Source organism: Osmerus eperlanus, unplaced genomic scaffold (assembly GCF_963692335.1).
Source record: "Osmerus eperlanus unplaced genomic scaffold, fOsmEpe2.1 SCAFFOLD_488, whole genome shotgun sequence".
Lineage (NCBI taxonomy): Eukaryota > Metazoa > Chordata > Actinopteri > Osmeriformes > Osmeridae > Osmerus > Osmerus eperlanus.
The window spans coordinates 9158-21107 of NW_026911760.1; the positions used below are offsets into that span (position 1 = coordinate 9158).

The 11950-nt window shown below is 52.1% G+C and overlaps 1 protein-coding gene across 1 annotated transcript; it reads right to left on the bottom strand.

The window, feature by feature from the left end:
• Positions 1 to 519: 519 nt before the first annotated feature.
• On the bottom strand, positions 520 to 805 carry LOC134016569 (EEF1A lysine methyltransferase 4-like; the record flags this gene model as incomplete). Its single annotated transcript, XM_062455914.1, is given in 2 exon segments — positions 520 to 723; positions 725 to 805. Coding segments are annotated over 2 exon segments (285 nt in total), but the record flags the coding sequence as incomplete, so codon positions are not given.
• Positions 806 to 11950: the final 11145 nt, after the last annotated feature.

Consider the following 11950-nt stretch of genomic DNA (forward strand, 5'->3'; position numbering starts at 1 on the left):
TGTGTGTGTAGAAGTCTCTGAAAAGGCTTCCGTTTCAGAGTGACTGCGTGTCTGCAGGGTGAGGTGGGGTGGTTATGGCCTCCTGACGTAAATGACGGAGAAATGAAAAGAGCCTTCCTCGCACACCAAGCCTCCACGCTTCCCGACAGGAAATCAAGAGTAGTTATTTAGCCTTCTCCATTTCAGGAGGTTTTTATCACCCGCTGAGAGCTAGCCTGGCTTGTCAAGGTCAAGTGCTGCGATTGTCACAACATTGAGAGAGTTGTTAGTGTCGGGGTGCTAAGTGGGAGCTGAATGGTGCTTGACGTCGGCTGGTTAGGGTGAAGTGCTTTGGTGACAGTTGGCTGTCTGAAAACAGCCGAACAATAGTCCTTGTGGCTACAGCTAATGTTCTAGGGCTAATACTGCCTCACTACAGCATAGGACCCAGATACCGCTTCACTTCCTGGTCAGTGTAACCGACCCAGAGACCAGGAGGACAGCGCCCGTCGCTCCGAGGTAACCCCAACGAGAACTCACCTCAGACAGGACTCGGTGAATGAGACAGGCGGCGTCCGAGGACACCTCCCAGGGGTCCTTCTCCTCCACCAGCATAGCGTCCAGGGTCCCCTTCTCCAGGACCACGTCAAAGGAGCCGTCAGGGAAGGACAGCTGCCGCGCGTCCATGTGAAGCCAGCTCATGCCCGGGCAGTCTGCATGCCTGGTGCTCATCGTGTCGATGGCACACCGAGGAGTAGTCTATGTTGCAGATGGAGTGGTAGCCAGCTCTGTGCATGTCAACGCTCATGGCACTGTTACCCACAACCTAGGGAGAGGAGAGGGCAAACCATCCGTTTCCTGATTGTAAATCAATCACAATCAATACAGCAGAACGACCAGAAACACACGGGAAGTGAGGCTGAGGGAAGAGTGAGGCTGAGGGAAGAGTGAGGCTGAGGGAAGGACAGATAATCAATGAAATCGTTGATTGACGGAATAACCTTGAAGCAAGGACGTCAATTTAGAGAAGGTGTGTGTGTGTGTAAAGGGAGTAATTTGAGTGTAAGTCAAGGCCATCAGAGAGCATGTATCACAGGTCAGTGCGTACACACACCACAGACACACACTTCCAGTTAAAAATCTCTGATGTTACTCAGCCTTGACATGCCATGAACATACAGGTCACACACCACATACATACACACACACACTGGGCTCTATGACGGATTGTAAACAGATTGATTAGGAGGGAGAGAGAGGGTGGGAATGGCCCATAATCATGCTGGGGCAGTTTGGGGGGGGGGGGGGAGATAGAAGGGTTGTGTCTACAGAGAGCTACTGTAGATCTGAGTGGTAACAATAAGACAGGGTGCATGCAACAAGACATGTGGGCTGTCAACAAGCTCTCCACACAGCATACTCGAGAACCTATAAAGCTTTAGGAACCTTCTATACCTCTACAGTCTGAAACCTAACTGAACACTGAGGGAGTTCAACATCTCACCTTTCCTGTGTGACTCATCCATGATGAGGAGGAGGGGGAGGGGGAGCAGGAGGAGGAGGGGGAGTAGGGAGAGGAGGAGGGGGAGGAGCAGGAGGAGGGGGAGGAGGAGGAGCAGGAGGAGGAGGGGGAGGAGGAGGGGGAGGAGGAGCAGGAGGAGGAGGAGCAGGGGGAGGAGGAGCAGGAGGAGGAGCAGGAGGGGGAGGAGGAGGGGGAGGAGGAGCAGGAGGAGGAGGAGCAGGGGGAGGAGGAGGAGGAGCAGGAGGAGGAGGAGGAGCAGGAGGGGGGAGGAGGGGGAGGAGGAGAGCTCAGGAGTTTCACCTGTGTAGATGTGTGTGCTCACGAGTGTGTGTGTGTGAGGTGGGACACGACAGTGTGAGAGGAGCGGTTGTCACTAGCTTCCGGCTACATGCTGTCATTGACACCTCACCAGATGTGTGACTGGAGCTTGTTATCACCTCCCTGCTCTACCTACACACTGGCACCTCCTCACTCCACACTGGTGTGTGTGTGTGTGTGGTGGCATGCACACCGTGGCTAGGTGTGTGTTGTAAGTGTGAGAGGGAATCAAGACGGGCAAGATTCTGTTTCTCGCCCCTAGTAATGCATGGTAGTAGCCTACCATCTGACGTGTGTTCATAAGAGAGCATATTGCGCACACACACACCCAACTCTCTCTCCGAGTTTGTTGACAGTGAAAGCCGTCTGTGTGTTAGTGATGCCAAACGAGGCCGAAAGTTCCAGTTATGCAATGGTCATCGATTATAAGGGAACCCAATCGTTGGCATTTTTCCTGTGCGGCGTCGATGTGTGTGTGCCGTGATCAAAGGCTTGTTTTTGTGGCGGATGCAGTGTCCCAGAGATCAGAGATCACTTTCCGCCCCCCTCTCCCCCTCTCTCTCCCTCTACCCCTCTCTCTCCCTCCCCCTCCCTCTCCATCTCCCTCCCTCTCCCCCTCTCTCTCTCTCCCTCCCTCTCCCTCCCTCTCTCTCTCTCTCTCCCCCTCTCTCTCTCCTCTCCCCCTCTCTCCCCCTCCCCCTCCCTCCCTCCTCCTCTCTCTCTCTCCCTCCCTCTCCCTCTCTCTCTCTCCATCTCCCTCCCTCTCTCCCCCTCTCTCTCTCCCTCTCTCTCTCTCTCTCTCTCTCTCTCTCTCTCTCTCTCTCTCTCTCTCTCTCTCCCTCTGCATGGCCAGGTTTGGTGATCTACTGGTTTGGAGAGCTTGTAAACTCTTCTTACATCTCAAAGCTCCCCCAGATACCACACATTGTTTCCAAAGGGTTTCCCCCACTGCAGCAGCTGTGTATGTGTGTGTGTGTGTGTGTGTGATGCGTGCGTGCATGTTTCCATGGACAAGAAAGATGGGGTGTCACATGACAGCTCATTCCTGGGGGTTGACACGACAGTAATAGTCGCGGGGCTGTCGTCAAGGGCACCGCTCCCGTTCCGCCTGTGTGTCACAGCTGGCACTCACCACCACCAATGACCTTCAACCCACCCACACGCACTGCTGCCATGGCGACGGCTGCACGTTTCCTGCACCCGGGGCACGAGTTGTGGAGTTGGCAGGGGGTGCGTGTGTGTGTGTGTCACGACTAAAGCATGTGAGGGGGATCCTGGTGTGTGTGTGTGTGTGTGAGGGGGTCACCCTAACTGTCCAGGCCAGTCCGGAGGGAGCCAGTCTAATTGATTTTCCTCTAGCAGGGACAAGGCTGCCACAATCTCCTCATACCCCCACGGCACCCTAACGGGATTGACCAGGGAACCCGAGCGCTGGACTAAAGTTAGACGTGTCACATTGGCTTCTGCTGCCAGCTGTGTGTTATCTGTGTGTGTGTGTGTGTATGTGTGTGTGTGTGTATGTGTGTGTGTGTGTACGTGTGTGTGTGTGTATGTGTGTGTGTGTGTGTATGTGTGTGTGTGTGTATGTGTGTGTGTGTGTGATGGAGGTCTGGTCTTGAGGGAATCACAGTCAACAAACACAAAGAGACCAGCGTGAGTAGTGTGTGTGTGTGTGTGTGTTTGGGGACATGCTGGCTGGCCACTTGGCCCAAACAAGGGGGTGTTTCCCCCTGGTCGTGTCCAGACCATATCAGCTTGGCCCAGGCTGGCATCAGCTCATGGAAATAGTGTGAAATAGCTGCTGATCTCTGGGAGAACCCTCCCCTGTGACCGGTGACAAATAGCACTGAGGTCCTCTAGATACACGGGTGCACTCCCTGTGTAAACCTGCACTCCCAACAGTCAAAGATCAGTACCTTTTATGGTCAAAGGCTTTCAGATGGATTATTGATGGCCAGAGACGGTTAGAAATAGACCAGGCTGCATTAGTTCTAGTCTTACTAGTCAGGGGAAAGCCCTGTGACTATTTCCATGAAAACAAGATAATTAAAATTCCAAGAACTTCCATGACTGTCGTCGCTCCTTGTATTTATGTTGGGTGTCTGGTGTGCCGACGAGGGCTTGCAGATGGTGCAAACATAGCTGTGCGTTGATCACTGAGATGGTGACAAGGTAGTAGAGGTGGTAGGCTACATCACAATTACGCCACCGCTTGAACGCCTCTCGACCAAATCCTGGATTTTCCTTCAGGATCAATAAAGGAATTTAATTGAAAACCATTAGTCAGATACAACTTTTTCCTCATAGAACTAGTGCACCTCATCAAAAGTACTTCATAGAACCTCGTAGAACGCCATAGAAGTTTTGAATTCGATACTCCAGACAGTGTCAAACCTTCCTACAGGAGAGTTGCATTCTGGGAGCTGAAGCCAGGGAACCTTGATGATGATGACAGGGGTGGAATATCACTGCTGGCTGGGCTCCTGTGAAGCCCCCAGCACCAGTGGAAACACATGTCAGGTGCCAGGGCCATGTGGATCACACAGACCAGGGCTGGGCTCGGACCCGTGACCACACCACCCCTAACCACTGCTGACACTCATGTGCCAACCGGCAAAACCCCCACGAAGGTTGCAGACCGCTCGCTCTCCCTGTATGTGTGTGTGACTTATTTCTCTTGCTTATCATAAAAGCCCCAGTGCAACCGCAGAGAGTAATCTCCAGGAATTTATGACCTTGTGCTTGATGGTCCAAGTGCAAAACAAGCTCTTCTGAGACGGATGTTAAGTCAGAGCCGTTCGCTGGTTCATAAAAGCTACTTTATCACACAACTAGAGGGGGTGGGGGGGGGGGGGTAACAGGACGACACAGGTAACACGCAGGGTTCGGGGGATGCCAAGTAAGACAGGACAGGAACAGGGCCAGAGGACAGAGAGAGTCACCACGTCCTGTGTGACCGAGAGGAGGACAGATCCTCGTCTCCTCTCTCCTGGAGCCGACCACACGGCGCGGTGGCTGGAGCTCCTCACGCCACGCCCTCTCGAGACTGAGATACCGAGAGAGACCGTCTGGAAGAGAGAGACACTCCTGAAAGATACCGAAGGATACGACGAGGGGAAGATACAGAGAAAATGAGAGAGAGTAAAAAAGAGATAGAGTGAGAAAGTGAGAGCCAAATAGAGCGAGAGAGAGCGAGAGCAAAAGAGAGAGAGAAGCAGTGATGAACAAAGTTTGGAGTACACTTACTGTACTGCTGCTGTCAGGGTGAGCTACTTGGGCTTGTCTCCATGGAGACCAACTCTCTCTCTCCCCCCACCTCATATCTCTCTCTCTCTCTCACCGTGCAGTGTCTCTTAACACATTATGAAGAGGTGCGGTGCAACTAGCGGTTGATAAAAACCGTCATTACGGTCTCACGGAGGTTTACTAGATTGTCAACAATATAACGTGGTGGCATTCTTAACAAATACCTCCGTCTGAATCTTAGTCTCACCTTAAGGCAGTTTGTAATGTTCCACAGAAGTTGCATCAACGTTAAAATGGATCAATTATAGAGTCTCTGAAAAAAAAACTCCACTCTTCCGGTGAGCGCTCTTTACAAGTCTGTTTTAGCACCAAGGGAGAAGCCGCAGTTATGTAATCGGACGCACTAATTAGTGGATGAATAATTCAAAGTGTCCCAGTGACAGTGTGATTGAGTGCGAGTGTGACTGTGAGAGTGTGTGCGTGCGTCTGTGGGTGAGGGAGCGATGGAGCAGTTTGGAAGGACGCCATCTTCCGAAGCCAGTTTCTCTGAAGAGCAGAGCGCACCTCTCTCTCTCTCTCTCTCTTTCTCTTCAAACATGAACAAGGGAGGCTCTCGGAAACGGATGACAAGAACACCGGGAAAGAGAACAGCTTGTTTTTGTTCAGTCGTAATTATTATTAGTTTTTCCTTGGTTGTTCCTCCCCTGTTGTTCTATGTTCCCACTGTATTTCTTTAAAGACTGAGATGTGTAAACTAAGGTAAAGGCTGGCAGAGAGAGATATGATAGCTGCATTGTCTGTGCACACCCACACCCACACACACATATGTGCACATGGAGGCAACACACTGAAATATACTGTGCTCTTCTATGACTCCCTCATTGCTCTTCAATCGCACACTCTTTCCTTCTCCATCTCTCTCTCGTCCTGATCCCTCTCTCCCTCTCCCTCTGAACGTGAGATCTCTCTTTCTCTGCCTCTCTCTGTACTCATCCCGATATCTCCCTCTCTCTCTCTGATCTCTCTTTCTCTCTCCCTCTCTCTCTGGACTCCTTCTGATCTCTCTTTCTCTCTCCCTCTCTCTCTGGACTCCTTCTGATCTCTCTTTCTCTCTCCCTCTCTCTGGACTCCTTCTGATCTCTCTTTCTCTCCCCCTCCATCTGGATCTCTCCTTTCCTTTCTTTTCCCCTTTCTTACATTGAACTCACTACACAACCGTCCAAACACACACACACCACTTGGCACACCGACCCACACAGTGCACCAACTAGCAGAACATCACCAGGTGTGTTGACCTGTCCTGAGCATCCCTGAGCTGTCTCCCCATCTGTGTGTCTCACACCTTCCTCCCATTCTCACCCTCCCATCCTCTCACCCTCCCATCCCCTCACCCTCCCATCCCCTCACCCTCCCATCCCCTCACTCTCCCATCCTCTCACCCTCCCATCCTCTCACCCTCCCATCCCCTCACCCTCCCATCCCTTCACCCTCCCATCCCCTCACCCTCCCATCCCCTCACCCTCCCATCCTCTCACCCTCCCATCCTCTCACTCTCCCATCCTCTCACCCTCCCATCCTCTCATCCTCTCATTCTCTCATCCTATCCTCTCATCCTCCCAGACTTGGTGCATAACTGTGCCACCACTCGCTGATTGTTCACCGTGTCCTCTACAGACGGACTACCATGGAGCTCCATCACGTGGTGAGGTTGTAGCCAGCCTATAGCCCCCTACAGGGCAGTTTCTCAGGGAGCAGGCTCATGATTCAGCAGTAGTGGAGTCTGGTGATGGATCAGTGGAGTTGGGATTGGAATCCCCTCACTTGTGCTTCGCTCTAATCTGTGATTAATCTGGACTAGCTAGGTCACCTGCCCTGCATACGGGAACAGGCTGGAACACACACCACTGGAACACAGAACACACACACAGGAACACTGAGATACGGTACACACACCACTAGCACACAGCACACACAAGTCACTGAGATACGATCGCCTGATAGACTGACAGCAGGCAGGCAGGCTGCACAAACAAACAGACAGATCACTGTAGACAGGCAGGCATGGAAAATCCTCCACATTGAGATGAGGTTCACGGTAGCTATCCCCCTCGGCCAGGAGGAGCTAGCCATGAGCACCAGTAGTAGCTTACTGACACAAAGTAACAGTTATTATCATTGGTGTGACATTATAATTGTATGCTAAGATAATTAAGTGCAGACATGGGCAGAGCACACTGCGCTTACACACACACACACACAGCGAGTAGTGTAGGGGAAAAGGCCAGCAGCAGTGAAGGTATTTTCAATTAGCCTCCTGCCAGGAAGACGTCTGTGACCAACCAACATGGTGGAGCTGGACACGCACACACAGAATTCAAACTGAACCTCAACAGTTTAATTTTCCACTTCAGCTGCACCAAAGGTGGTCCCACAGGGCCAGTGTCTCAGTGCTAATCCTGTGGTAACCTTGCCCTGATTATACTGTATGGATCAGGCAGCAGCTGATGGATGAGTCCTCCCTGCCGCGGCGCAACCCTATCACTGATCGATCCTATTGATCTCCACGAGGAAGCAGGATGTGAGCGGGGGCTGTGCAGTGTCAACATCAACACCACGACACAACCACGCCAAATATGGTCACGGCCTTCCTGAGTCTGGGTTTTCTGTTCCGACATGTAGTCATCCAGCCTGGTGCCTTCTATTTAGGCCTGCTTAGATAAGATTATATGTTTTAAAAATGATAGTGTGGTGAGAGTTATGAGTCCCAGACACAAGACAGACAGGGGAGGAACGTGTCCTTATCAGGACTCTGTGGCTCCACTCGTCCAGTCATCCCAGCTCACACAAACACACTGTCCTCGACACACAGACAGCTTGCTGTTTGCTCTCTCCCTCTCTCCATCCTTCCATCCATCACTGCGGCCTGTCTGGCCGTACGCACTGTCTGACCTTTCCTTACTCTCAGCTGACAGACGTCCGTTCTCGCTGAGTCATCCTCACTTCCTGTTTGAGATGAACCGTGGTGTTGTGGAGGAAGTGGGAGGAGGAGGGAGACAGCAGGAGGAGGTGAGGGAGACCTGAGGGTGGAGAGAGAGTGTGTGTGTGTGCATGTGTGTGTCTCCAGCTCTCCTCTGCCTCTCTCACTAAGCTGTTTCAGCTGTTAGACTGACGATTTGACCTTTTTCTGGTGCGACACAACAAGACACACACACACACACTTCCCCTCATAAATACCTGTCTATTTGTAGGAGGTTCAGAGGGAAGTGAGGAGTTAGTGAGTTAGTCCTGCCTGCATCCCTGATCACTGAGGGCTGAATTACTGCTGCAGGATGCTGCTGGGAGAGAGGGTCGAGCAAGAGACTAAGAGAGTGAGTCAGTGAATGAATGAGGGTGAACATGCATCACTCGTGAATATGACTTGATTCCGATTTGACTGACTGGAAGAATGACTAGGCCCGGCTTCAGAAGAGGAGAGGTGTGGGTCTGAATAGAGGGACTAGAATGAGGAGAGGAGGGAGGAGGGGAGGAGGAGGAGAAAGGAGAGCTGGCACAGGTGATATGAACCTTCCTTTCTTCTCTCTCTCCCTCTCTCCCCCTCCCCCTCCCCCTCTCTCTCTCCTTATCAGACATCTACCCCGCAGCATCAACTCTGACTGCATACCTGATGAGAGAGAGCCAGCAGAATGCTGAGTCCATCATACACACATACACATACACACACACACACACCTGCTTGAAAAGGCAGTGCCAGCCAAAGTGCTGAGTCTGGCATCGCTCCCTCACCTAGTTGCACTGCACTGAGTCATCATGAACACACACACACACACACACAAGCACGTGAGGGAGACAACAAAGGGGAAACATAAGAACTCAAACAAAGGCTATTGTTTATCCCTATGCACAGGACACACACATCCAGCTCATGCCCACACATGACCAAAGAGAGACGGAGTCAGTGTTGAGATATCCCCGTGGAACTGGCTGCTAGGTGAGCTCGCCTACATGGCATTACTTAGGCTCACAAACACACAACACATCATACGCTACCACAATGTGTGTGTGTGTGTGTGTGTTAGCCAGAGGCAGAAGGATGAATCTTTGGGTGTTCTCACACTAAGGAGGAATAAAGATTGGGAGTTTGAAGATTAAAGAGCTTAGTTATAACAATCTGTCCTGCTCTGGGCTAGCCAGGCGGTAGGGAACACACACACACACGCACGCGCACGCACACGCACACACACACACAGCTACACAGATACACTAGCAGCACACACCTTCAATAATCATTGAAGACGGACATGCAGAAAGAATCACACCATCTTTACGATCATTATTTGCGTAAAAATGCAAATTAGGAAACACACCGTTAAGGGTGCGGACACACACACACACTCTATTAAGGTCAGACAACTCCATGGTGTATTTCAGAGGGGATTAGAGGTCATGCAGATGATCATGTTTCAGACACTGTGTGTGTGTGTAGATAAGCCCACTCCCAAGGGCCCTCTGCTGCGTGACAATGATGTCATCCTCCGTGTCCCTGAGCGGAGGCTGAGGCCTGTCCTGAGACGACGGTGACCTCGCGTCCTCCTCGCTCACCAGAGGGCAGGGGAGAGACCAGCGTGGTGCCCGGGCCGCAGTGCCGCGTGAGGAGGCGAACGCGCCTCTCTCCACAGCTGCTGAACTCAAGGAACGCCACGGGCAGGCCACAGCGAGCGCGTCAGAGAGGGCTCTCCTGACCCGGGAACGGGCTCGCTGCGGCAGGAGTCCTGTTCCCTCTGCCCGAGCAGGATGAAACAGAACAACCCGGGCGCTAGCATATGGGAAGATGCTACAGCTGCTGAGCCAGCAGAGGAGGGCATTAGGGACAAGATTAAGAGAGGGAGGGAGGGAGAGGATGGGAGGGAGGGAGAGGATGGGAGGGAGGGAGAGAGAGGATGGGAGGGAGGGGAGTTCTCAGAAAGATGGAGAATCAAATGTTCGGCGACGGGGAACTCAGTGTCTAAAAAGAGGTTACATCACCCCATGTCGGGGTAGAGATCTGTAATCATGATAGGGAGGACTGGGGGGGAGGGGCAGATGCTAGCGACTAGAGATGAAATCGAAGGGAGAACTGCAAGAAAACGACCTGAAATAACCAGAATCAAACGCACAGCCTGGAAGATTGTTCAGGCAGAACAGCCAGGACTGTTTGGATATGCTCTGGGTGGACATAAGATGGATTTGGAACCACCTGCGTGAAATGCTGTAAAACATTTTTATAACTCAATCTGTCATTTATTACTCATGAACTCATGCAGTGCATCCCCAAGCCCCATGTCAGTCGTTTTACCTCAATCTGATTTTAGAACACACACACACACCCCACGCTTACAAGAGAACAGCAAGTACCTGTGAGCAGAACGTTGAGGTGCTTATGTGATTTGATCCCAAATAAAAGACAGACTGCGTCAGCTCGAGCATTGTTTGGATGGGTGAGAACATCCGTTTTATTTTAGCATACTCTCTTCCTCCACCTCCTTCCTCCCTCCTCCTTCACCTCTCTCCTCCTCCCTCCCTCCTCATCAACCTCTCTCCTCTTTCCTCCCTCCTCCTCCACCTCTCTCCTCCTTCCTCCCTCTCCACCATTCCTTTCTTCCTCCTCTACCTCTCTCGTCCTCCTTCCCCCCCTCTCTCTTCCTCCACCCTGCCCTCTACCTTGCTCTCTCTTCCTCCCTCTCTAATGTATGACATTACATAACCTGTCTTCACTGAGCTGCAGGCTCAAGAAGCCAGAAACAGGGAGATTGATAAAGCGAGAGAGCGAGAGCGCAAAAGTGCCATAGCGAAAGAAAAACAAGAAAGTGAGACGGGGCAAGTGTTGCCAGAGGTCGTGATGAGCGCTGAGCAGAGCGAACGCAAGAGAGGAGGAGGAAGGAGAGAGAACGAAAGAGAGGAGAGGAGCCGGAAGCCGTACGCATCTAAGCTGTACGGTGTGGGGCAGGCCTGAGGCACTGGAGGGTACGACATCAGCAGAGGAGGAGGAACATGGGGGCACACTGACAGGAGAGTGTAGGATACAACCCGTCCCTCTCCCTCCGACATCAGCACCCCCCAACGCCCCTGTCATCAGTCAACAGGCTGGCACATTACAGCACTTAGCATACAATAGCTACACTTTGCTTGACTTGGCACATCCTAATGGCACCGAGCTAAGGCAGGCTAGCACACAGAGGCTTGTTTGTTCACGGCTAAAAGCTGTTTCTTGCCGCTGGGAGGGGGACGGTCGCCCCCCGGGAAGGCCTGGTCTGAGGAGGACTGAAGCACGAGCCACAGATACAGCAGGACTCGCAAATGAGATGACATCATGTGCAGTTTGTGTTTTGAAGGAGCGGTGAGATTGGAGAGTCTGCGTGTGTGTGTGTGTGGGGGGGGGGGTTGATAGTGTGTGTATTTCTGGGAGGGATGAAAGAGTGTGTATGTGTGTGTCCCATGCGTTTAATCTGCATGGGACATGGCATCTTTCCCAGTAGAGGGATTTATGAAAGTCCGGTTTTATATTGTTTCCTCTCCTTCCATCGCTCGCTTTCAATCTCGCCGCCTCTACCCTATACAGCACACTCCCTCTCACCCTCTCTCTTCTCACCCTTTCATCCTTACTGTCCACACGCGTCTCATCCATTCTTCTTTCTCTATTATGTCTTCTCCATCTCCCTCCCTTTTCTCTCTCTCCCTCCCTCACTCCCTTTTTTTTTTTAAACATCTCTCTCTCTCTCTCTCTCTCTCTCTCTCGTAGGAGAATGCAGACTAAGCTCTGGGGTCCGTGGTGGGATGACATCATATGTGCCGTGACTGGCTGAGGAGTGGAGAGAGACACCAGAGGCCTGGTGAGGATGGGGCCTGAGC